The 27,938-nt window shown below is 39.5% G+C and overlaps 1 protein-coding gene across 20 annotated transcripts in view; it reads left to right on the top strand.

Annotated features, from left to right (window-relative positions):
• Positions 1–22,464, top strand: part of RBMS3 (RNA binding motif single stranded interacting protein 3) — a 1,614,135-nt gene extending 1,591,671 nt beyond the window's left edge. For 7 of the 20 annotated variants that reach the window (XM_051858897.2, XM_051858894.2, XM_051858896.2 and 4 more), the window contains 2 exons: positions 1,682–1,762; positions 4,760–4,891. In XM_051858897.2, the coding sequence (XP_051714857.1) occupies positions 1,682–1,762; positions 4,760–4,891 (213 nt within the window). Of the gene's footprint in view, positions 1–1,681; positions 1,763–4,759; positions 4,892–5,188; positions 5,419–16,139 lie in introns of those variants that run through there. The other 13 variants (XM_070072890.1, XM_070072891.1, XM_051858893.2 and 10 more) reach the window with 7 other exon arrangements.
• The last annotated feature ends 5,474 nt before the right edge of the window (positions 22,465–27,938 follow it).

Genomic DNA, 27,938 nt, shown 5'->3' on the forward strand with positions numbered 1-27,938 from the left:
TGTTTGTCTCAAGCTTATGCAAATACATTATAAGGATTGCTGAAATTAATTCTATAATGAGCTCATAATTATCAATAGCTAAGAGGCATGCAAGATAATGAAGTGGAAGTCTTTCTTCTTCTCTTGCTTCATTCAGCTATTGAACACTTTCTTGCATAATGGAAAAGCTTGAAATGAATAAAACTTGTCCCATGCCTTGAAGGAGATGCTAGTGTACACATTTGTAGCCGAAGGTGACACATGCTGTTAAGAGCACACGGGAGAGGGGACAGAAGTCTCTGATGACTTTCAGCTGAAATCTAATTGCAAATATCACTAACCCTTTCAAGGCCCTGCTCTTGATTCAAATTACAAGGTAATTTTTATGTAGACATAGGCTAAATTGAACACATGAATTATAGACAGCAGTTTCATTTATTTGGTTTAGGACTGTCTCATTAAGGCTGTTTCTATTTTTAGAAATTACTGTGGGATAGTGTTTAGGTTGAAGGTAATGCATTCCAAAGTGGTCTCATTACTGTAATTGGGAATATGTAACAACAACAACTGGTGAGTTAATGTCCATTCCCTTGATCAGATCATACCTCCTAGTTAGTGGGAAGTACTTAGATAGATAAAACATGGTAATTCCGAGTTTTCATATTTTACATAGTGTTAATATTTGATATCAACAAAGTTAAAAGAATCGGTATTAAAAGACTTGATTTTCCAAAAAATGCATCCCTCTTCCTTTTATGAATTAAGGATCCTTGTTTCATAAGATGATTCCAGTTCAGAAGTTTTGTGATACTGGTCAAGTTTAGAAAATCAAAAAATGTAAATGATTCCATAGAAGATCCAGTTTTCAGAGAATAGGACTCTGAATTTACAGGGGAATATGTGTCACAAACAGGAATGTGGGTCACACTTTATGCTTCTAGAACTGAGCATGTAATTTTTCTGGGGCTCTTTTCTTCCTTGCAAAAATCACATATTCACAATGTATATCTTGTTGACTGTTACAACTTAGTGAAAAACAGTCTGGCTATTTCAATATTCATCCTAACAAGGAAAATAATGGAGAATTAAAGGAATTAGAAAGGAAAATCTGACAGTGAGCTGAGAATGGAATGGAGGTGGGACAAAGGAGAGTCAACATGATCTGTAATACCCTATGTTAACAAAAGTGTTGTGAAAAACAAAAAATGACAACACTTGCCATTTCTGAATGTTGCCACCCGAGAGTTTTATACATCATCCCTCTCCTTTTTAATTAGAAAAGAAATTAGGTCTACCAATTAATATGATTCATTCATTCATTCAACAAATATTTGTCCAGAGCCTACTATGTGATAGAAGTAGCAATAAAACGATGAAAAAAAAAAAAAAAAAACAGACCTCCTCTTCACCCCTGTGGAGCTTGTGCTGAGATGTGAAAAGCGATGTTTCTCAGATGTTAGGTGGAGGGCTTGCAGGGGTAGAGTGAGCAAGTAGGGATGTTAACCTGTACTGACACCATGGAGATGGGTCTGTTTTGGGTACTGAGTCAGTAAACCAAGGCCATTCAATGCCAGTAGGAACTGGCATAATGCATCAAGTAGAGGTTGACTTAGGTGCTGGCCATGGTCCACATGTGTGGTATCTAACGCTGTCTCTGGTTGCAACCCCAAGTTCACGTGGATTTTTCTTTGATTCCCTCTAGTATATGACTGCTGCCGCTCCTATGCAAGGGACCTACATTCCCCAGTACACGCCTGTGCCTCCGACAGCTGTTTCTATCGAAGTAAGTCTGCTCTTATCTTACAGAATGAGGTTGGGAGAGACCAATCTCTGTCACACCTACCGAGGTCCCATAACCCAAGGACCCCACTTGTGTGTGCCTCTAAAATGTGAAACTGCAAGCTCAAATAGGTATGAAAGTATATACCTCTTGTGGAACATGCTGGTGTTTTTGATTTACACGTGAAATGCCTAACCTGCTACAGTGGTATGAGGGCAAGGTCATTTGTATATTTGGAGAAATATCCATCCAGAGACCAACGCATTAACATATGGAGTCATCTAAATAGAAATAGGAAGCAAAAACAGTTTACAAATATTAGTACAATTCTCCGATTCCTTGTTACTCAGAGTGCCCCCTGGTTTTATTGGCATCACCCAGAAACTTGTTAGAAACACAGACGCTCAGATCTCACCTGTACCTACTGAATCTGAATTTGCATTTTAAGATGATCCTTCAGCGATCCACATGCATATTAACATTGAGAGTCATTAATCCAGTTTGCTAATTCTCAGATTCTTCTGCACAAAAAAAATTACCTTGGAATCTTTAAAAAATATATATTGATTCCTGGTCTGACCTCTGAGGTTCTGGAATGCCTACTGGGTGTCAAGGTTTTTAAAAGCTTTTGGTTGATTTCCACATTTGCCAAAGATGAAGAACCATTGTCCCAGTGAATGAATCTGGATATTTTTGTGACTTCCTACAAAAAAGAAGAAAGAGCTGGACCATGGTTATCAGTGTAACCATCGTGAATGATGTGTCTGTCATTCTTGTCCTTAATGAAACATGGCCCATGTTCTCTCTCTCTTTCCATGGACTGAATCCATCATTTTTACATATCGTTTGACTGGACAGAATCATCAAGCTACATAGAAAAGGAAAAGGCATAGAGCTGTAAAGATGGTGGTGAAAAAAAATAAAAAAGTTTAGATGTATATCTTCACTCTGGTTCTAACCCTGACTTTTTACTGTCCCTCATCTCCCTGTCCTGATGCATATCACATTATGTTTAAAGTGCATCTTTCTCACCAGCTGGGAATCTCCTGGAATTAATGCTGTCTGCTGCATGAGGGGGCCAGCCACCAGGGGACTGGCACCACTGCAACTGAAAATTCTCCAAGATCCTCTCTCCCTCTGTAGCTCCAGAGGTTGCAGGAGACCTTTGCAACCTGAATTAGATCTTCTAAACTATTTGGTTGTTTCTTTTTGTTGTGTGAGAGATGTTTGCTCATACCAAGGCTAGGAAGTCCCAGAAGTTGAATGAGGCACTGTTAAAGCATTTTAGGAAATAAAGATGTTTCAATTTTTAAAATTTTTATGTGTTGCAGACCTATGGACCCCAAAGAATATGTCATATTAAACCAATTTTAATTGGCTTGTTGGAACTTTAAAAATATGTAATTAAATTACATGTTCCTTTCTATATTTAACTATTGGAAAGCATCCATGCCATTAGAAAATTAAGAATCTAGACATTCTAAGAAATTGAAACATAAATATCTGCCACAAACGAGGGTACTTCAAATAGTCTGTGGGAAAGTCTTTTAAAAGATATGTGCGTTTCTGCTGAACTTTTTGAATTTTTTCCTATTTCCATTCTTTTGTATCTACAACCCAAGCATCAGTTTAGCCAAAGAATTTGAGCATTTTGATGATGATAAGATAATGAGACACATTTAACAGTGTGGTTTATTGGAGACAGTTTAGTTATGGTTAAAAATGAAGTCTTTCACTTTGAAAAATGTAAGCTTACTCATATCCTGTCTTCAATCTGTGCTTGTAAGGAAAAGCACTGATTTCATGGAACATCCAGTAGTACTCCTGCAAGTGCATGCTAGTGGATAGTTCATTAAAATACACAGTAGCAAACATTACATTAGCAGTATAAAAGGAATACAGGGAGAGTCTCAGATTCTAAGGAAGAATTTTGGGTATCTTTTGTTAGAGACAGAGAATTAGCCAATAAGATTTGAAACCTAACATCATTGCAGGTATCTAAGCCTATAAGTAAAACCAGGACGATGCATTCTGGAAGATGCCCTTCCTATGCCTACTAACAACCAAATAAAACTAGCTTTGCCACTTAGGAAGCAAGCATATGCTCCCGTTTGTGGCCAACTCTAGAAATTCATTCTTGCTGGCGTCTGTGAGGAACAAGAGATAGAAATCACAAAGGAACAACAAACCAAATTAAGGACAAGTTTGTCTATTTTCTTTTTCTTGAAAATTCTTTTTTTTAGCCTATAAACAACAGAAATTTATTTCTCACAATTCTGGAAGCTGATCCTGGGAGTCCAAGATCACGACACTAGATGTTTCAATGTCTGTTGAGGATTTATTCCTCAGAGACAGTGTCTATTAGCTTTGCCCTCACATGGATGAAGGGGTGAGCTAGCTCCCTGTAGTGTTTTGCTTTTTTTTTTTTTTGCATTTTTTTATGAATTCCAACTTATATCTTGGAAAACAGAAAAAAAAAAGCAAAATGAACCAAATTATGGTTATCCGTATCCTTTAAAAAGATTTCCAAATTGTGATATAAACTTTTATTAAGGTCATAGCTCATTATTTTGCCAAATGATACAGATATAGTACAATGAAATACTTCAGGAAATGTTTGAAATGCAAGTTTTTATAGCAACCATGTGCAAATTTTTAACCTTAAAAAAGTTAACAAATTGTTATTGATTGTGGTTGCATTAAACCACTGTCTGAAAGTTCCAAGTGTGGGCGTAAGGACCATTCTAACCATTTGATTTCTCCAAGGATTCATGATGGCAAACCTTATTGGTGTCACATTGGGACGAATTCCTCAGATCTTATCCAGACTTGCTTTGTGGTTTGTCTGATGGTGTGTTTATTCTGAATACTTAGTATGGCTTCACATAGCTAAGAACATCTCCATCCAAGCCAAATAGAAGAGGGGTATTAATGGTTCATATAGAAGAGGACTGTCTGCTAAAGCAAATAAGGCTTTTGTGTACTTACTCATCTCCCCAGGGTGTTGTTGCTGATACCTCTCCCCAGACAGTGGCTCCTTCATCCCAGGACACCAGTGGTCAGCAGCAACAGATAACAGTGGACACATCCAATGAACACGCACCTGCATACTCTTACCAACAGTCTAAGTAAGTCTGGGCTACGCTTAGTTCTTGTTCTCAGGCTAATCAATCTCAAAGTCTCTATTTCCTGTTGTATCTGTAAGCCTTTGCTGCAACACAAACCTCTCCAAATTTATTGGCAATCATTTATTTCATTCTTTATTATGAGGGTTGGAAATCTGGGCTGCAGATAGATGGGTGGTTCATATGATGTTAGACAGACTCACATACCTGATACCAGTGCTAATCTATCGCTCTGCTTCTGAGTGTTGACTGGCTGTTGGTTGGGTGATGGGAAGTATTGTGTCACATGTTTATGATCCTCTAGCAGGCATGTTTATGTGGAAGTCTCAGAATTCCAAGAACAGCGAGAGAATAAGCCCAGATGGACAGGCATCCTTCAACTGTCTTTGTGAATCATGTTCTACTCTCTCATTTGCCAAAGTGAGTCACATGGTAAAAAAGAGTCAACAGAGATGTTCAGTAATCAAGGGCTTGAAACAGAAACATCATAGCCATCTTACACACACACATACACACACACACACAATCTACCATACCTATTCCTGGAAAAATTCCAATATTCTCACCTAAAATTGGATAGTAAACTTGCATATTGCTCTCAGGCTCCTCACTCTTTCATAAAGGCAGTAGCCTTCCAATTCAAGGGTTACTTTGAGCACCCCGTTTGTCCAAAACCATTTCATAAAGTAAAAAGCAGCAGAGAATATCCTCTTACTCAGGAATTAAACAGTAAAGGATAAATCAAGTAATCAAAGTTATTCTTGAAAATCCTTATGCCACTCATGAAGCGAAATACATTTGGTTTTCTGTTAAATAAATATGTAGACTGAAGTTTGAGAGATTTGTATTGAAACCAAAGGACTTAACAAAAGGATAGTCTATCTACAGATGCCTTGGCATGAATGCTGTTCACTTTGTCAGAACACTGAGACCCCTGGTGAAATGAGAGTTTCCAGATGATCCTGCCTGTCTGCAGAGTGTTCAGCCATTCTTTGTCATCATTTTTCTTTCTAAGAAAAAAATTATTCTGATGCTTGTACAAATGGTAGGGAAGACTATTCAGGATTGACTATTGTTTTGGGTAGAAAGATTGAGCTCAACTCAGACTACATCAAAGACAGCTGAGGATTCCTAGCCAACCAGCAGGATAATAGGGTTAGTGAATAGAAAATGACTACGAGGTGACATCCAGGGTTGGGGGAGAATTATTGCTAAGCCAGCTCAATGGGATTCTTACAGAAAGGAGATAGGAAATTGATCAGATATTGAATTTGAGCAGATCTCAAAGGTGAGAGATTTGCCTGTAAACTGACTTAGAAAGGTTCTTACAAAAACTAGGCTAGCCTAGCTAAAACTTGATCAAAGAGAAAGACTTTGTCCCTCTTTAACCTCAGTACACAAATATTTGTGATCAGATTAATCGAGGCAATGATGTCTCCTATATGTGGTTCAACTTCTAAAGTCAGCTGTACAAATTAAATGTGTTCAGAAAATGACTTCTTACAAATACACAGCTTTGTTTTCATTGCCACTATTACTATCAATATCAACTATAGGAAAAGACTATTACTTAGTAAAGCAGTTGAATCTTGTGATTTGAATAGATCTATAGCCTGTATGCAGACAGACAGAGAGAGAGAGAGAGAGAGAGAGAGAATCTTCCATCTGCTGGCTCACTACCCAAATGGCCACGACAGCCTGAGCTAGGCTAATTTGAAACCATGAGCCAAGAGCTCTATCCAGGTGTCCCACATGGGTGCAGGGGTCCAAGTACTTGGGCCATCTTCTGCTGCTTTCTCAGGTGCATAAGCAGGGAGCTGGATCAAAAGTGGAGCAACCGGGATGCGAATCAGTGGCCGTATGGAATTGCAGCATTTTTACAAACTGCTATGCCACAGCACTGGCCCCGGATATGGACATCTTAATAGTCATCTTAACCACTAGGTCAAGTGGTGACACCTGAAGTTTTTCTCAGTCTTGTCAGTGGAGTATATGTGGCTGTGTAAAACATGGTGAGAGTTACTTGTGGGAGATGAGAAATACCAGGTGTGGTGGTTCACTTAATGAGTCAATTTGGGCCATGGGCTTTGACATGTGGTCAGACATTATCATGGGTGTGTCTAAGAAGTGTTGCTGGATGAAATGAACATTTGCACCAATAGACTGAGTGAAAGACAGTTCTCCAGAAGGTGGATAGCCCCCATGCAATCAGTTCAATGAGGACTAGAACAAAAACATTGACTCTCCCGTATGGGTGATGACACTTCGTGCCTGACTGCCTGAGCAGGAACGGGTGTTTGGATGTGAACTGAAATATTGGCTCTTCCAGGGTTCCTGCTGTGTCTTCTCTGGGACTTGAATTACAGAATCAGATCTATTGGCCCCCAGGTTTTGGATTCAAACAGGAATTAAATCATGTGCATGCCTGGGTGTGCAGTTTGATCTTGGAACCATTTTCTTGCAATAAAATTTTTCATCCTTAATAGATATGTAGATGATAAGTAGATGATAGATATAGATAGATGATAGATATAGCTAGGGAGATAGATAGCTGTGCATAGTTTTCCAGTGGGTTCTGTTTCTCTGGGAAACCCTGACTAGATCCTGCCCAGTCCTCCTCGAAGGCTCAGTGACCAGGTGAAACTACCTGGGGTTTTGGCTACCTTCCTGCTAGCTGTTTAACAGTGTGTGAATAAGAGGAAATATTCTTTCATTCATCCAATCAACATTTATTTATTTAGTGTCTGCTACCTGAACGCAGCAAAAGAACAATGAAATCAGCGGGGCACTGTGGCGCAGCGGGCTAAGCCGCCACCTGCAGTGCCAGCATCCGATATGAGAACTGGTTTGAGTCCCAGCTGCTCTACTTCCATTCTAGTTCCCTGTCAATAGTCTGGGAAAACAATGGAGGGCAGCCCATGTGCTTGGGACCCTGCACCCACATGGGAGACCCTGATGAGGTTCATGGCTTTGGCCTGGCCCACCCTGATATTGGGAGCATTTGGGGAGTGAACCAGCAGATGAAAGCACACGTGCACCTCCCTCTGTGTAACTCTGTCTTTGAAATAAATACATAATTTTTTTTAAATAGGCTTTTTAGGCTGGCGCCACAGCTCACTTGGCTAATCCTCCACCTGCGGTGCTGGCACCCCGGGGTTCTAGTCCAAGTTGGGGCGCCGGATTTTGTCCTGGTTGCTCCTCTTCCAGTCCGGTTCTCTGTTGTGGCCCAGGACGGCAGTGGAGGATGGCCCAGGTCCTTGGGTCCTGCACCCCATGGAAGACCAGGAGGAAGCACCTGGCTCCTGGCTTCGGATCAATGCAGCGCACCGGCCGTGGCGGCCATTTGGGGGCTGAGCCAATGGAGGGAAGACCTTTCTCTCTCTGTCTCTCTCTCTCTCTCACTGTCTAACTCTGCCTGTCAAAAAAAAAAAAAAATAGGCTTTTTTTTTTTTAAAAGTAATGAAATCCTCAGATGCCTCCACCACACTATTGCAAAGCAGATCACTCAAAAACCTTCTGTCAATAGTGACTGTACAAGTACCTAAGATTTGGGATGAGGAGAGACCTCGCAAGTAGACCTCAGGTCCAAGAGATTTTAAGAAGCCGATCTGGGGGGCCGGCGCTGTGGCATAGTAGGTAAAACTGCCGCCTGTTTTGGTGGCATCCCATTTGTATGCCGGTTCAAGTTCCTGCTGCTCCACTTCCAATCCAGCTCTCTGGTAAGGCCTGGGAAAGCAGTGGAAGATGGCCTAACTCCTTGGACCCCTGCACCCATGTGGGGAGACCTGGAAGAAGCTCCTGGCTTTTGATCAGCACACCTCCGGCCATTCCGGCCACTTGGGAAGTGAACCAGCAGATGGAAGACCTCTCTCTCTCTCTCTCTCTCTCTCACTCTCACTCTCTCGCTCTTGCTCTCTCGCTCTCTGCCTCTCCTTCTCTCTCTTTGTAACTCTGACTTTCAAATAAACAATCTTTAAAGATAATACGAAGCCTATGTTGGAGGTATTTGGAGGAAAATCAATCTCAGAAGGGGAATAGGAATTTGGAGGCCCTGCGTGGGGACCTGGAGTGTGTGGACTGGAGTGGAGAGTTGTAGGAGGTGAAATCAAACAGGCCAGATCAGACGGCACCCATGGCCCTTTGACACTGGACTGGGTAGTGTAATTAACTTGCTTTCATACCACGTGAGCTAGGAAGTATTTGGAAGGAATGACCTGATTTGATTTGCAAATCAGGGATTCTATTAAGATGGGAACTGGGAACAGAGAGATGTGTTTCTAGGATGACTTCCGGAATGCAGAGTCCAGCCCCACTGCTCCTGCTCCTGGCAGCTGTCCAGAGCCCCCTCCTCTTCCCGCCTGGATAAATGAGTTTTAGTTGCTCCTACTTGTCAGCCCACAACGGGGTGCTCCCTTCTTCCTCAGGGTTGTCTGCAACCCAAACAGTGAAGCATGTTTCCACGATGCTTTTTTTTTTTTTTTTTTTTTTTTTTTTTGGACAGGCAGGTTAGTGAGAGAGAGAGAGACAGACAGACAGAAAGGTCTTCCTTTTCCATTGGTTCACTCCCAAAATGGCCACTACGGCCGGTGTGCTGCACCAATCTGAAGCCTGGAGCCAGGTGCTTCCTCCTGGTCTCCCATGCAGGTGCAGGGCCCAAGCACTTGGGCCATCCTCCACTGCCTTCCTGGGCCACAGCAGAGAGCTGGACTGGAAGAGGGGCAACCGGGACAGAATCTGGCGCCCTAACCGGAACTAGAACCCAGGGTGCCAGTGCCACAGCGGACGATTAGCCAAGTGAGCCATGGTGCTGGCCTCCTCTATGCATTTTTATTTCTAGTCCTCCTGGATTCCAGTGATGTTTCCTCATCTGCGTCCACACCTAGATCTAACTATACTCTTTGTACCAGCATCACACCAGGCAGCATGTATGAATGTACCAGCTTCATACTAGGAGCCAGGACCTCTGCCTCAGAGGCTTACAGTCTAGAACAGGACTTAGATCTAAATGTATATAAGGTATGTATACCTGCAAGAAAAAATAATAAAGAACTCTTTTTAAAAGGACTAGCTTAATAGAAAAATGCATCTCATTTCTTCTGGCTGAGTAAGCTTTGGTGGACATTATGGTATCTGGAGTTGGGTCTTGCAGGAAATATTAATTTTCTAGGAATTGTGGCAACTTGACCGAAGTCCAGAGAGGGAAACCTCAAAAGAGTGTTTCTTTGAGATTTGGGAGCAGAGTAGTAAGCAGTGTAAAAAGGTAGTGTAGACCCAGATTCTATCCTCAGGTGCCTGGTTGAGGTGCTTTGACACCAGTCTGTTTGTTCTACCAGCTGAAGTAAATAACTTATTTGGAAGCAATATGGGCAGCTCTGTTATTGCAATGGTTCAGGAAAGAAGGAGCAAAGCTCTGAAGTGTGATGGTGGCAGCTGTGATGGAAGGGGTAGGAAGATCTAGATAGAAGGAAGAGAGAAAAGACAGAAACAATTTTAAAATTCCAAGCAAGTCAATGGAGTCATTGATGCCACTGACAAAGGTAGACTAGATAAAAAGTCCAGGAGGGAATGGTTTGTGGGGCAAGGCAAGTATAATTTTCCTTATGAGGAAGCAAATCAAAGAAGCTCTATCTTATGAAATATCTATGGAAGCCTGAGTCTGGCCACATAAAACTTTTTTAAGGATTTAAATGTGTTGAACGTTATAATCACATCATGGATATGCGCCTTGAGCTATAGATTCTTACAGTTGACAATGCTGAGTTTTCCGAAGATAATAAATATCAAGGAATGAAATCCCCCATCCCACATTGTGGTAAAAATTATGACAGAGGTTTTCTTGCTTGGAATGTGTTTTCGCCATCACAGACCTAGGAGTGTATGTTATAGGATGTTCCACAGGCCATGCTCCACTGCAAATAGGCCAGAGATAAAAGCACCCTGGAGCTCCGGACATTTCAAAGATGTGACATGCGAAAGCTACATAGACTTCTCTTTCAGCCTGGAAAAAAGTTAACAGGTCCTGTTTATATTCCCAACTTTCTTTCTTTGATATGATACAAAGTATTAGATTTTGACTGAAATAACGACAACAAAGTATTGAATCAAACACTCTATCCTATGTCAAATAAATTTCTAGTTGACAATCACTTTTGAAATGTGACAGAAGGATGTAATTAATGTGACTCTATCCAAGGTTTTATCAGTTGTAACCAATGGAAACTGGCCTGTGTCATGGTAAGACATGAGATTCTTAGGAAGCATCCAATAAAAACACAAGGAGTTGAACTGAGAATTTGAGTTACACTAACTGGGTTCTTTTTCCTAGGTGATCAGCACTGGGAAAAGTTTGAGGGATGCAAGGGCACCCACAGAGACATCATTCAACAGACATTAGGAAACAGTATATGCAACTTGCTCTGTACACAAAGTTTCCACTCTGTTCTTTTAAATTATCTGACCATACCTTATATGAAATATGCACTGGGGTTACATTTTACTGTTTTTAAGAAGTAGAACTGTCATCCTTATAGATGCCACCAGCAATCTACTTGATGGCTGTCCTGATTTGAGGTCAAAGGGCTATAGGATGATGTGTCCAATTGTTATTCTAAGTTCTTGCCCTCACGGAGATAAGAATTCAAAGCAGAGCCATGAGTCAGTGCACAAGTGAAAGCAGGGTTTCTTTAAACGTGAGAGAGTGAATGCACTTTGAAGTGTGAGTGTGAGCAACTCCACAAGGAGAGATATGCATCATAATGGGCCAGAGAGTGGACTGTGAGGAGAGAGCCTGGGAGGAGACCAGAGAAGAACCCAAAAACAAGGGCCAGAAGCCCAAAAGCAAAATGGTTGTTCTCACATGCTAACAGTCACTTTTATGGGACAAAGGGTAGCTTCCTATTTAAATACACAAATTGGTGGAGTCTGGGTGGCTTTAGTGCGTGAGAGTCTCATCCTGGTGCTTCCATGTGGAGCTAACCTTCCACATGACCATAATGCCACCTCCACCTTCATGGTCCAGGATGAGACACAGATGTATGTATTAGGGAAGGTGGCTGGGCTAGATTGGCTGCTGAGGTGTGTCCTTACAATGCAGGACTGGCAGAAATTGTGGGAACAATATTTCAGGGACTATTCCTACCTAATCTTTCTGCCTCATTCCTCCATCTCAAAGCCTCAAGCAATATCCTAAAATTACTTACAGACTACAGATTTCTCTATGGTCTAAATATACTTTCCTGCTCTAGTAGAATGAGGACTTTCTCTACAGAAATATAGCCAATCCATGTTATCTTGAATCCTTCAAATTGCACAAATGGCAGCTCATTTCCAGCATCATTATGCTAATTAACATGTCACCACTTTCATGGGCAATCCATTTCTAACAATAATTATGCTAATTGAGATATGAAGAGCTTGAAGTACTTGTATCAACCTCTGGCCTTTCTCATTAAATGCTAGCTGACCTCCTGTGGTGTGTGAAACTCTGATTAGGGCAGTCCCTGAAAAGTAGCTTGACCCTTCACACATGTATTTAACCCCTAATATCTTTTCTGAAGATATTGTAAATTAAAGACATAACAACAGAAGATTGTAGGAGAGAAGTTTGAGAAATATAAATGATGTTCCTGGGAATAAAGGGGCTATTTGGGGGTTCTATAAACAGTATTTTAATATTCAAAATTCTACTTCCCAAGTTCAACACAGGACTTTGTATTTTGTATGCGTGCATTTCCCCTTCATTGGTAAAAGAAGTCATTAGTGCAAAATGGACTCTGGGCTCTGTTTGAAGAAGGAACAAATGATAACTGAACAGTGTTTGGGAAATTCTATGGGAATTCTAATTCCCATCTAAGCTATCTATTTTTCTTTGTGCTGTGTGAGAAACCTTAAACATAACCAGGATCTGAATGGTCTAAAAGTCTTCAAGCAGAGTTAAATTCTAATATGCAGAATCTGCAGTCCTTGGTTCACATGCTAGTTTTGTTGCTTCCTACTTGTCACTCAACCATTGAAGTCTCATTTTCCTCTTCTTTAAGTGAGAGGCTTAAGCAATTGTTCCCCACAGCATAATTTAGGTTGCTAGTGCTAAGGGAAAATTCACCTGCAAGATTTGGAGGAGTGGAGTCGAATTCAACTGAGATACATCACTATGAAGAGAGTCAAATGCTTTTCTTAATTGCATTCCTCTTCAAAGCCATGAAAATACAACACTAATATACAGAGCTAATTAGAAGGTCAGATAAATACTTTAATTTCTAAATAAATCCTGAAAGCTTAGCTTAGGTGCATCCTTCATTCTACAGAATTCAAAGAATTTATTAAAACATAGAAAATTATTAAAGAATCTCACAAAATTTTGGTAGTCTACACATTGATTATTTGATTATTTTGATACTGATGTAAGAGATTATGTTCTTTACAAAAACATTTTTTAGCATCCTTCTTTTTGGTGCCCTGGCCAAATTCTTAGTTTCCTATGTAATCCAGTAGTGGGAATATAATGTGGAGTTTTTCCTAAACTCTGGCCTACAGACTCTTTTTCCATAGCACACATGAATCTGATACTCTGGGAGACATTGATTGCATCCTTAGGTGATCTCTTAAGACTTAACCAGCTCTAGAAGACTAGATTTCTAAGATTGAAGTTTGCCACTTCCCAATCTACTCACTCTGCTTTTTTTGGGAGTGGAGATGAGTAGAGAATTCAAAATGACTCTATGACCTTCCATTCAGTCAAGTTCCCAGTCCACAGATACTTACTCTGGCCATTGAAGGCCCTTTTATCAATCCCATATTGCAAGCTCCTTTGGTACTTCAAATCTGCAATGGCTAATTGAGTGCCAGGAACACCCAATTCCTACGTGCTGTCAATACATTATTGTTGCACCCATTTTTCTTGTAATACCACATTCTATGTGAACAGTGTTTACAGTTTGCAAATGGTTTTCGTACTCATTATCTCTTTCCCATGAGTTACTCTAAATTGCAACTCATTTTATTTCTAGAACACTCTCATGATCCAACTTCAGCATTCTTGTTGCTAATGATCACAACCTTGGAAATTTAGGACTTTTCTATTTTTATGAATATCGGTGTGATTCATAGTCATTATGTAAATGCACACATTCTCACTTCATCTAGGGCAGAGAAGGTAGGCAGGAATAAATTCAGTTATGTTAGATAGCAGCATTTTTCCCTTCAAACCTCAGCTAGTAACCATGAACATGTAAAGTCATTTATTTCTCCTCATTTATTTTCATATCGTAAGGAGACCCTTTAAGGACCAAGGAAATTATGGGAGAAAACTACTGAGAAACAGTCATATAAGGTTATAAAGCCTAAAAGTAGCTCCAACCAAGCTCATAAATATTGATGCATGTGAGATTAGTGCATACCAAGTACTGCGCAGTGAGTCTTCTGTGTCACTGTGGTCCGTTGAGTAAGACACCATTGATTGAGCAGCTGTAAAGGGAGTCATGGTTTTTCAGGCATTTTCTGCTCAGTTGCATGATACAGGGGACAGAGTGGAGGAGGAACAAAGAACAGATGAAAAGAGACAAAAACACAAAATAAAAAAAAACAGCTTGTGTGCCATTGCAAAGTAGATTTCTAGAAATAAAGGAAGCAAGTGTGTATTTGCAAAGTTGAAGATAGTGAAAAATATGATACTCATGACTATTAATAATAAAACTTATCTAATTACTTCCGCAATTATGAAAATTATGATTGTACTCCTTTTTAGAAAAATTTTACTTTTTCATGACACAAAGAAATATCTATTCATTTACATGCAATTAAACATATTAATCATATTAACATCTACATGTAAACTGAGTATTTATTAAGTCTCTAGAATTACATTAACAAATTTTATATTGTATGCATGCACATAATATAATTCTATAGACAAATTAATGAAAACAGTTCAAATATTTTGCCCATCAACTAGTCACATTCCTTTCATAATTTTAGGAATGGATTAATCAGGATCCTAATAAACTAGTGTCCATAGTTGCTCTTAGGACTGCTTTCTGAAAATTAGGACAAGAAGACCTTTTTCAGACATCACTGGCTGAATATCATACAGTTTAAAGACATTGTTGAGGGCTTTCTTTGTGAATTTGAATAAGACCCACCTACTTTCTTGGGCACATTTAGCCTTACACTAGAGTTTATAGCTTAGGGAGCAGACAGTGGGTGGGCTGCAACATATCCTCTACTCCCTCAGCCATGTGTCTCACACAGTGCACATAGTACAATTCTGCACTGCAATCCTGAGTCTTATTTACTAAATTAAGCAAATGGGCAACAGAAGATTTCGCAGAGTTTTCTCTGCCAGGCTGAGTCCTCAGGAAAGAAGCCTTCATCAACGTGTGGCCTACAAGTAGTTTGGAGGTCCTACTTGTTATAGCAGAACTCTAAAATTACTTACCAGAATCCTGATTTGTAGGCAGAAGAGATACGAGTAAAGGTCAACCAACTAGAAGCGTCATCCTACAATATAGATGGGGAAGCAGCAAGACGGCATTTTTGGGCGGGGCTAAACAGAGTGATATATCATTAAGGACATATGTCCAGTTAAACACCTGTCATGCACATAGCTCTCTGCAAGATTCCTGGACAGTGAAAAGGAGAAATGAAATATTTGGTCCCTCCTCCCAAGAATTTATCCTCTTAATGAGGAGAAATGAGCAAGAAAAAGAGAAGAGGAAGAAAGATAAAGAATGAAACTTCATTGCCCTTTTCACTGTCACCTTCTGGGCCAGTAAGTTTTCTGTAAGTGTATTTGGTGGATACTACATGATAACACAGAGCCCAGATATCTTGGAACCACGCATGCGTTCCCTCAGTTAGTGCTCAGTCTCAGCTCTGAGAGGGCACAACTACTCCAGGAATCTTTACAGAGCTAGAACGTAAGCCAGAAATGACAAACTGGATTCTCTGCTCTTTGGGGTATCAGGTGTCTGTATATTTGGACACTTATGATATTTGTTGGTTTAGAAGGGAATGGTATTCTTGATCTATTCCTCTTGCTTTTTAATGTGAGGCAACTCTGACTTGACTATTTATTTGTGTGGAAGTAGAAGAATTTGACAATGTCACAGGAACAATATGCTTCATATAATTGCTTCCAGGATCGTGTGACATTAAAAGAGTGTGGTGTCTTTTAAAGAGACCTTGCTGGGAGTGAACAGAGAAGGTAATTTCTAAGTTGCTTTGATGTAACGACCACTCTTGCCCAATTGTTTTCACAGACCATAAACGGAATTGAAGAATGTCCGTCAAAACTTTGCCTTGAATGAAGAAACTTCATTGAACAAGAAGTTGGCTTCCAGTTTGCACAGGCGTCAAAGAAGGCTTTTTGTGTTTTTTTTTTTTTTTTAATTTTATACTTTACTTAATGAAAACAAAGTTTTTATGTGCTGTGCAAATGGTTCCTTCATGTGGTCTGACAGTTTATTTTTGCAATGTTATTTTTTTTTAATTAAAAGAAAAAAATTCCCAGAAGAGGGAAAAAAAATCAACAAAACAAAACATTGACGTGTTATCCAGAAGAATATTTGAATTCAGAATTTACCTGAAGGTGTAGATAGATTTTTTTTAAACAAGAAACCTGATGTCAAGAGGTAGGCAAACACAAATGAAAAAAAGTTGTCTTCCTCAGTAATTAAGCTACTCTGTCTCTCTCTTCTCTTTTCTTGTTTAAACCTGGTGGGTTTTTTTTATTATTTTATTTTTTCTTAGAAATATTTAGGTAAGGTTTATCTTGAATCTTAATTGCCTTAATTTTAAGGACGTCAAAGGCTCTCGAGGCAAGCTGTCAACGTCTTGTTAAAAAAAATCAAGAAAGAATTGAAATATTGTGCCAGCTTTAACTGGTACGGAAGTTTAAGACTATGAGTTTTTAGGGTGAAAAAAACTGTACAGTTTAAAAGAAAATGTTTTTCTTCATTTGAAGAAAATTTGTTGATAAAAGAAACCATGGCAACTGCAAGAATTGGGAAAATGCTGGGACTTTCCATGAACTTTGTCTTAAGTGTTGACACGAATCATTCTAGAAGGCTAAAACATTTTATGATAAAGTTATTAATGTTGGTCTAAAAACAACTGCATTAGAAATAATGCGTGTTTGGGGGGCAGAATGCAGATTTTTTTTATTTACGAAGCGTGATCGCTAGCAAAAGCATTAGTGCTTTTTATCTGCAGTCTTTTTTATGAGCTTTACAAAGTTTTTAGTCAGCTTTGCTTGTCACATTGCAAAACCTAGCTTAAGAGCATTAAAAAAAAAAAACTTAAGTAGATAGGAGCTTATGGTCAAAAAGTGCAAAAAAAAAAAAAACAAAAAAAGCAATAGATAGAGAAATTGTTGACAATTTCTGTAGTCTTTCCTAGTTGTGATCAAATTCAGCCTATGGATGGCCTATTTTATACCAAAGATGGAGTGACACCCTATTACAGTCCAGAAGATAGAGGTTGTTTATCTTTTCTTTCCTTTTTTTAAAATTTTATTTGACCTACATGGCCGGACCAGTTCTTCGTTGTTTGTTTAACTACCTTCCACTGGTGTTTTACATACTGCAAAAAAAAAAAAAAAAGCTTTGTTTTCTTTTAATGTGTGTTCATTGATAGTAGAAGCTTGCACCTGCTACATTCAGCAGTTCCAGCATGAAGAATTCTGGATACAAATGGATATCAAGCGGCTTAAAGTTCCATGAGCTTTTCTGGTTCCTTGCTAGAAACCTGTATTGCTGGCCACCAATAAGCCAAGACACTTGAACAGGTTGAAATTTCTTTATGTGAATTTTGAACTAAAGCTAATTCTTGATCCTGGTCTTAAAGGTCACTTGTCAGAAATGCTTTGTGATGTTCTGTGCAATGGTGGGTGGTCTCCTGAAAAGATCTCATAGTATTTGGAACAATTGTCTTCCTCCTAAACTCTAAATCCCCTTGGTTTTGTCATGTCCTCCCCTCAGTCTTTGTCATTATCCACTATGCATAGCCACCTTGATTCCACAACTGGGGAGGGCTACCTTCCTTTTGCCTCTATTCATGGTGTGTTCGCATCTTGATGTTACCAGGAGAAAAAGACAAAATAGAACTTTTTTTCTTTTAGTTTAACTCTCTGAGGCAAGTAGGACTAATCAAATTGAGGATTGTATGAGTAGAAGTTAGGAAAGTTCTTAAAATGCTAGTTGACAATCAAGCAGTTGTATGATTCATATCAGAGAACCAAAAGAATTAGGTTTGATCAATCCTTAAAGCCAAAGGAGGTATGTTTGCATTTAGAATGATATAGAACTTTATCTAAAAATGATTTGACTTACTTAGAAAACATCTCTACATTTTTGATTCCTTAATGTGTACAGTTTTACCTAAAATTATGGACAATGGAACACAACTTTGCTAATTGAATGACTCACTAGAATGGCACTGTGAATGAGTCATTTGAATCCAATAGGTGAAACTCTTCTACAAACTAGATAACTCACAGAAATGTTCCTTAGCCCATAAGGAAGAGAGAAATGCATTTACAGCAATGTAAAACCGGGTAAATGTTTAAAAATTAAACAATTTAAAAGGTAAACCGTATCCCCATTAGGCATAGAAGTTGATTCATGTGAAATTGCCAGTATTCTACTATTGAAATAGACTCTGGCTCTCTTATTTGCAACCCCATGAATTGTAAGCTCCAATCTAGAGAGTGACTCCATGTCTTGGCAATCAATGAAGCAAAAGTGTAACAAAGAAAATGTGATACATGCTACAGAGAAATTTACATGGCCACACCCATCCTGTTGGTTTTCTGTGCTGTAGAGAGAATCCTAGATCTATGCTTTTCTTCTGTTTCATCGTCCAGCTGCCCTTGTAATGTAAGTGTGGCATTGATGTTTTATCTTTGAAAAGGGGGGGCTCAAGTTACACAGGGTATAAGAATACATGTATGAGAACCATATTTTGTTTCTTTTTTTCACTTTCTAAACTCTTTGTATAAATAATTATCCTGGGCATATTTCATTTGAATATGAAAGCAATGTGCTTTCTTTTGTTTCTGTAAAAACAGAAAACAAAATCCTAAAAACCTACATATATATTAGTGTGATACAAAGAAAGCCTCATTTACACAATCCACAATGAGGCTAAGAGGTAGCTACCATGTGGCTGATGAATGTGCCTAGGTAACTTCCTGTTTCTATTCAAAGCAGATGATTTATTTATACATTCAGAAACATTTTTTTCAACTATGAAATTTCAATAATCTCAATTTTTTTTAAGTCATTTAAGGTAGAAGGAAATGACTCTACCTGTCACTGTATATGTCTATGTGTGTTTTGTGTTTGGGTAGTTTATATCACGCCATTTTATAAAATATGTTATTTCAAATGAAAAAGAAAAAAGGCGGGGAGGAAATTTGCACATAATCCCATTTGCCCCCTTCATCTATCATCTTACCTAAGAAATGTTTTCAAGTGTCAAGTTTGGGGGACAATGCAAGAATCAATAGGTGAGCAGCATCAGATTGTATGAAAAATGAAAGCAACAAATGACTGTTCAACACAGCGATGTCAGAATACTAATTTGACCAATATGTTTTGATGATATTATCCTATTGAGAGCTATAGTCATCTTCTAAGCTCAAGTTAATTTTCCATTTATTCTGATATATGCAGTTTTCAAGCATTTATTTGGATATATGATTTTCTTCTTTTGACTTTAATTTAGCCTAAATATCAGGAAACAAACTAAAGCCACAATCCAACTGAGATCAACACCATCTCTTCCAAACCCTAGTTACCTGGTCATTGGAAGAGTAGATTTTCAGTTAATAATGATAAGCTATTATTGGGAGAAGGTCCCCCAATTATAACATGTCTTTCAAAGGCCATATAAAGCATCCTCAGTGAACTAAAAGCAACAGTAGCAGGTGCTGGTTATGATTTGTCCTACAGGTCTTGAATATTGCAGGTGACCGGGTATTCTAAAAAAACAATGAAAAATTCTCTACCTGACTCCAGTTTGGCCAGGATTAGTTTGTTTCCTTGGTATGTTTCAACAGTTCAGAATATTGTCTCCATATTTCCCTGAATTAATCATTATTGGGACATGAGCAGACCTGCCATATTTGCAGCATACGTCACTTCCATCCCTGTCTAGCGAAAAACTATGTTGTGTAAGAGTGCTCCCCTAGGGAAGGAAGACTGGGTGCTCAAGGGTGGATGGAGCAGGCATTATTTCACTACGATTTCAAAGCGTGTCATTGACCGCATTGCAGAATGGCTTTGAATTGACTTTTACTTCATTTATGACCAGAGGTTCTCCAAAAATATTTTATTTCGGTAGTGGAATGTCTATTACCTACCTGCATATCTTTCATAGTGGCCTGCAATCCCCATTAAGGAAAAGTGAAATTTGATTTAAATAGGACCCTTGCAGGCTTCCTCATACTGGAAAAGTCTCAATGGACTGTCTAGACAGATTATGCTGTTAATAAGAGACTAAAAATACATTTGACAATCCAGTCTCACTCTTAAGTTGAAAACATGAACCACACTACAGATAAGCAGAGAAAAATTCTGAAGTGGTTTTCAGTTATAAATGTTTTTATATGAATTCAAATCAAGTGAAGAAACAATATTTATGTACATGTATAACAACACCCAGCACATTCAAGGAGTCTTACATTGTAATAAAGTTTAAACATGGTATAGAAGCCCAAGCTTTATTATTTTGTCCACAGTAGGCAGTGAAGAATGAGATTTTGTTTTCCACGTTATTGCGGCGGGCATGATTCAAAATTTTGAGCTCCTGGAACTGACAACCTCTCACTTCCGTCGGAGGGACTGATGGAATTTACACGAGCTCATTGATTCTGTGCGCTGTACCTTTCCTGTGACAGAGTGGTAATGGGATTTCATCAATGAATCAATTCATTTTACAAATGACATCCAGTTTGGTATTTGGAGACAGTTGAGTCTGATGCAAGTTTAACATTTCTTACCAAATAGTCTTAAATATGAAATTGGTCCCTTCATCTAAATGCTCTTGGTCATGGCTGTCCTTTGCGGATTCTGTAGAGTTCAGGAAAGTAGAAAGGCTCAAAGCTAAACCTCCAAGTGGCTCAAGCATTTTATCATGTGTGCTTACCCCAGGTCAATGATTTCTCTTAGACTTGCTTTCATACCCCAACACACAGATGCTCAGTGTCTCACAAATGTAGATGGCTGGCTTACCGATACTCATTTTTGTTTGCTCTTGAGATGGAAAATACTGTATCAAGAAAAGTTTCTTCTAGTCCGGAAGGTTTGAATTTGAAGCCGAGGTGGGATAAAGTTTGGAGTCTGAGTGAAATATCACTAAGCCACTGATTCACCTTTGAGCTTTTCTTAATATTCTGAGTTGTGTAAAAATACAACCACTCTCATTTTTTGAAGGGCTACTTGCTTGATGGGTGTGTTTTGTCTTCTCTTTTCAATCATTAGGCCTTGGGCTGTTTTCTTTTTATTAGCATTTCACCCTGAAGGTAGAAAAAGAAACAATTGGAAATATAAATTGAAATCAGTCTATTTTGTTTCTTGTTTAACATTGATTTTTTTTTTTTTAGGGAGCTTGAAATCACTGTTAAATTATATGTCTGCACGTCACATTCTGTGGATTTTGGTGGGCTATAATGTCCATTTCCCATCAACCACAAATAATTGAGAGTTGGCTATATTGTTGCAGAATATAAAAGACAAAACAAAAAAAAACAATTGGCTTTATTTTGGTTTCATTCACTCTACTGAATGTAGGGAAGCGGAGCCCAGTTTCTGTTATGAGAATGTAATAGCAACTCTTGGTTAGATGTACACTCTTACCCCTCTCTTAAAGGTTTGACAAGAAAAAAGACATTGTTTCTGTTATGTTTTGACTTTGCATTACTGTATGAAGGCTGACCAACTTTGACCCTCCAGTGGAAATGTTGATGATAACATCAAATTTAATAACCGTCCAAAGTGTAACTTCAGGGTAATATTTTGTATTTTAAACCCTCTGTTCTCTGAGTATTAAGAAAGAGGCTCTGTCCTCTTTCCCCAAGAAAAGGAGTTAGTTCTTGCTTTTCAGGAGCTACAAACATTGCTTCCAAGAGACATTCGAAAATGTATCCTCCATTATGGAGTCAAATTCTTGCATTTATTTTTCAAAAAGAAGAATGTAATTGGAATCTTACCTTCAAAAGAATATATGGAAAGCATTTGCAATGAAATACTCAATTTCTTTAAAAGAAAAAAAGAAAAGGGACACAGCTTCTTTTAAAACTCTAGTTTCTGGCCATATTCAACTTCATGGGACTTCTGAAACATCATTCTATTTTAAATTTTATTTAAGAGCATTTTTGTACTGCTGTCTCTGACTGTCATGGAATGTTCTGTAATTCTATGGTGTTTCTGGTTTCATTTAAAATTTTTTTTCATCTGTATCACAGTCAAATTAGATACCATTTCCCCAATTCCTTGGGCTTTCTGTAGATCAGTGGATGTTAGGTTTAAATTTCTGTTTTCTTTGATGAAGCTTTCAATAAAAAATGGAAATAAAATCAATAAAGTAGGGCTGTTGTGTTTTTCTGCACTCTTTCAGAGAGCAGTTCTGGGAGAGGGTCTGGTTGGAGGGAGAGATGCCTGTGTCTAATGGGGGCCATAGCTGGAATGCCTAAAAGGATCATCTGTGGTCACAAAAAGGGTGAGAGAAGAGTGAATTCTATTTATGCAAGGGGGCCTGAGAAAGCCCATATTTGGGGACTTTAGAGCACAGTAGGGACAGACATTGTGACAGCTTGGGATACCTGCTTTCCATATCTAAGTGCCTGGGTTCACTTTCACTAGAGCTTCCTGCTAGTGTGCACCCCCGGGAGGCAGTAGGTGGTGACGCAAGAACGTGGGTCTCTGCCATCCGTGATGGAGTTCCCATCTGCTGGATTTGTCCTGGCCCAACCCTGGCTTGTCGCAGGCATTTGGAGAGTGAGCCTGCAGGTGGAAGCTATTTCTCTCTCCCTCTCTCTCTTTGAAATAAAAATAAAATCTTTGAAGGGAGTACATTTAGATCTTCCCAGCCCCTCCCATAATTTTCTGACTGTATTTAAGGACTCAGAGACTAGCCAACTCCTGTTTCCAAACGGGCCTGACATCAACCAACTGCTTGGTGCATCTCTTCTGAAGGCCAAGAGGTATGGAGTTACACATTACAATAGAGAGATGTCTTTCGACACTTGTGCTATGCATCCCTGCAATGATTAAACTGTAGGTCAATAAAACTCAGAGATATCCATTCCTCAAGCTATAGACAACTGGTGAACGATGAAGCAGAAACCATATTTCTCTGATTTGGAATCATCCAAGCTACCTTGGCAACCATATTCAAGGCCAATCAATGTTCCATTCTGAAATGTGCATTTGCTGTATTGTTCAGAAATATTCTCTGGAAGCCAGGAAAACCAGCTGGGTGAATGAAGTGCATATGTTGTGTTTAACAGCAAAGTAATAAATCTTTAAGACAGATCAACTAGAACAAAAAATGGAGAGCAACAGAAAGACTAAGATAACACTATATATATTTATCATTCACTAAACACATATGAGAGATAGGAGACATTCCTTACTCATTATAGCTTGATTTGCTTACCACAGGGTGGTATGCATTCTGGCACCAATAGCAGTTCATTGGGGTTAATTGATGGTTTTCAACTACTTGCTCCTTACTTCTCTCAGATGGGACAAGCACATCTCAATGGCTCCCACTGTCTGTTGCCACCATGTTCAAATCTCAATTCTGGAGCTTGTAATATCATCACCAGGGAAGGAGGATGTGGTAGAGGCAAGAAAAGGATGCCTGAATATTACCAAATATTCAACTGGTGTGAGCTTCTCACTCTTCTTACCTCAATGGGTCAATAAATTCCATGTTTTTCCTCTTCCCTCTTACTGTGGGATGCTAGTTGATACGATAAACCTTGTGCTTTATACATCTTTAGGGCCTATGAGCCCTTCTGTTCCCTGACCTCTAGAACAATTTGCATTACAGTGCATTTGGAAGGTACCATTACATTTAGGTTATTTCCCACATCACATCTTCAGGCTTTAGAATACTGTGTGCATTGCTTAACGATGGGAATATATTTTGAGAAATGCATCCTGAGGCAATTTTGTTATTGTATGTACATGTAGTGCACTTATATAAACTAAGATGGCGTCACAAAGCAATATAACCATATGGGATCAACGTCATCTACATGGTCTATCATTGAATAAAATGTCATTATGTGGCACAAAGGTGGTATTCAAAATACTAGCCAGTGTCCAGGCTGTAAGATGTGCACTGTCTCCTCTGTGAACATAGCTTCATGTTCAGAATGCGGACCTTGAACTTCATTTTATCCAGCATCTCAGTATGTCTGGACTGTTACAACAAAATATCACAGAGCATGGGATTTCCAAACAACAGAAATGCATTCCACTTCTGGAGGCTGCAAAATCCAACACCAAGGAGCCGGCAGGTTCAGGGTCTGATGATGGGCTTTTCCTCATAAAATGTGCCCACTAGGTGTCATCAGATGATGGGAGGAGGGAGCACATTCACTCAGGCCTTTGTTACAGGAGCACAAACAAGGCTCTACCAAAGGCTGGACTCTCTGGACCTAGTTATGTCCCAAAGGCCCCATCTCTTTGTATGGTCACTTTGGGGGTTAGGTTTCACCACAGGAACTTCGGAGGAACACAGACTTTCAGGTCATAGCACTCACCTTCCGTCATAATCTGTTTAGAGGAGACTTTTGTTGTTTCCTCTTTGTTGATGGCTTGTTTCAAGTGTTTAAGAAAATTATACCACCACCCCTACTCCATATGCACAAACACTTTGCTTCTAATGGCAAGGCATTTGGGAACTTCTTAAAAATGTATCCATAGGTTATCATGAAGAATAACTGGTTTCAAGATAAAAAGGTGGGAAGAAGAAGGATAGAGAAGGAAGAAATATGCTATTTATTATAGATGTTCCTGACACATAACATAATCGCGGCTTTCCTAACCTCATATATAGGTATTTTTTTAAAAATTGTAATTTATTTTCTCCAAGAAGATCTCAGAGTTTTTCAACATTCAATAGTTGTAACAAAGTTCGTGTTTCATAATCTTTTTTTTTTGTTAAAGGATACTAACAAAAGCAACATTTAGATGCTTTCCAAAGCTAGTATAAAAATGATTCAGCTCAAACTTCATCTCAATAGAGTTGATTATCTCTGGAAATTTTGTAAAGGAGTGTCTTTTACAATAATGATGAGAAATTCCTCTCGTATACCATAAGACCCTTTTCGTTTAAATCCCCGAAAGTCCGCAGCAATCTTCTCTCCCAGGATCTTTGTCTTGCCCTTAGGAAATTGTAGGTTACCACTGTGGCAAAGTGGGCACCAGGTGGCGCTGCTGCATAAGCCTCCCGTGGCTTCCAACCCCAAATCCCAGATTGTGTGTTCCTAAATGGATCCAGTAAGGTAAGATAAGGCTTTAAAAGCAAGGATCACCACTCACTGAACTCTCACATGGAGCCCGGAAGTGTGCAAAGCGCCCCAGGCACTTGAATTCACAGGACCACGATAAGAGTGCTCTGAGCTATGTACCACCACGGTCCCCATTTCACCTATAAGACCAGGAGGGTCAGGCAACCCACTCACCAACCTACCTTTGCGAAGGGTTAGAGCATGCTTTTAAAAACAAGTCCAAATTCTCAATGCCTGGCTCCAAAGTTTTCCTCTTCTGAAGCAGCTTTAGGAAATGTCAACTTCCTGTGATCAGCAGTGTCCCAGACAGTCTGGCCTAAGATGTGTAGTTTGTGCAGAAGAGAAGAACTGGGCATTCCTTATAATCACCTTGGTCACAGAAACCCAACACAACTCACATTTTCCATCCCTACAATAACTTGACATTCTCATTTTCTCTCAATCTGAGCCCACCTTTGATTTGTTCTGGAAGAAAATGACCTATCTCCCTAGTAGATGGGCATAGCATTTCATTGATTCATTCACATAGTACTGTCTAGCAAATAGGCCCTCTGCAAACATTTTAATCCTACAGAGTAGGCGTGACATATAAGTCAGGCTTTCCCTCGCTATAAGTACAACACTTAAGAGAAGCTACTAATGAAGGAAGTAAGTTTATTGTGCCCTGTGGTTTTGAAAACTTACAGTCCAAAACCCAGCACTCTCATGAAAACAGTAGATGGCAGATCAAAGGCAGTGAGAGGCTCCTTTGAGAGACAGGAAGCAGAGAGAGACAGGAATTCAGCTCCGTTTATATAACCAATCCTCTCACAAGAATCACCTTCTGTGGACAAGCCTCCAAGGGCCCAAAGACCTCCCACAAGGCTCTCCTCCCAGACAGCATAATTGGATCAAGCCTCCACCCTCAATCCATCAACTATTAACATTAATCCATGTACCATTAAAGTAAGACTTTTGGGGTTTCAGCATCTGTATAAGTCGGGCAGTCACATTCTGTCCAAACCATTTCACATGGTTCTTGTTTGCAAGGACGTCATAGTCTAGTAAATACTGGATGAAATCAGATCAGGCAACTGTGCGGGCAATTTGCTTAACCCTTCTGTGTCTTCATGCAGAGCGGACTGAAGAGCTGCTCTGGAGGTCCGAGAGTCACTTCTCTCCTCCATGCACATGGGAGCTCCTCCAGCCCCTTACTGCTGCCCGTCTCCTAGCAGAGTGGCTGTTCCCCTTTCCTCAAATCATCCGGGACACTGAACTCAGCCACAAGGAGAGAGGTGCCTGGCATCCTCAACTTTCCAAAGCTCTAGTCACAGCTACTGGTCCTTCCCACTGATCTTCACAGTCACACAAGGCAGCAGGCTAGTCACATTGGCAACACGGTGGAAACAGGGCTTTGAACAGTTGCATGATGGGGCCATATTTTCATGTAGCAGATTAGACCCAAACTTAGCATTAACTAGATACCAAGGCTAAAGATTTTCTTCCCCATAGTGCTGACTCGACTGATGGGCTTAAGGGGATTTATTGTTTGTCAGAAATAAATTTTCTATTACTTGATATTCCACTATCATATTTTTATTCTGAAAAGTAGATTATGAAATATTGGATAAAGAACCAGCAAGCTGAAGACAGAAAGAATTCTGACTAGGAATACTAACTGCAGAATAGTCAGTCTGTGTGTGTGTGTGTGTGTGTGTGTGTCTGTGTGGTGTGTGTGTGTACTTTAGTTTCTTTAACTGTACAAGTACATATCTTTTATTTCTCACGGTGGTTATGAGGCAAAGCGTATACCACGAGTAAACTCTCAAATTGTAAAGGCAATCACATGCTATGTATAATTTTAACTTTTCAGTTCCAAATTTCCCCATCTAAAGTTCAAGATGTTCTTGTGGAGGCAAATCTGAGTAAGAAAGCATAAAGGAAACGATGCATATCCAAGAAGATGGGGGAATGCAAGAACACAACAGTACAGCCACGGCAACACTCACCTACTTTGCAATGTTCCCTGGGTTCTGGAAGACATGGGTGCTAGGGCTTGAAATTCTGGCTCCCAGGCCACAAGAATGAGAGAACACAGAGGTTTAGCTTTCCATTGCACTGAATTCACCCCTAATTTCTAAGGATAATTCTGTATCATGATGCAGTCTTACAGCACCCCCAGCCTTCCTGGGACCTCCAGTATAGTGCGTAGTACCCAAAGGGAACTGCTGATGGGAGGAGGCAAGTGTTAGGCATTTGAGAAAACAATTATATGTGTGAGCTAAGACAGAACTGAAGATATACAGGTAGGGTTTTCTGAAGACCTGAGGTCCAGAAGGTATGTTTATCCAAAGAAGTGCACAAGATCACAATAGTCTGGAAGCAAGTTGCATCAAATGAATATTTCCAAGACAACGAGTGACTCCTGCTAGAAACATGTAAATGAGGTCTCACCTCAACAGAATCCAAGTAAAACTAATGAGAGTAAGCTGGCGGTTGGAAACAGATACACACAGCTCTTCTGCCTACTGCCGTTTTCTTGTCCTGCCTACTT

This window comes from Oryctolagus cuniculus, chromosome 4 (assembly GCF_964237555.1).
Source record: "Oryctolagus cuniculus chromosome 4, mOryCun1.1, whole genome shotgun sequence".
In the NCBI taxonomy this organism is placed as follows: domain Eukaryota; kingdom Metazoa; phylum Chordata; class Mammalia; order Lagomorpha; family Leporidae; genus Oryctolagus; species Oryctolagus cuniculus.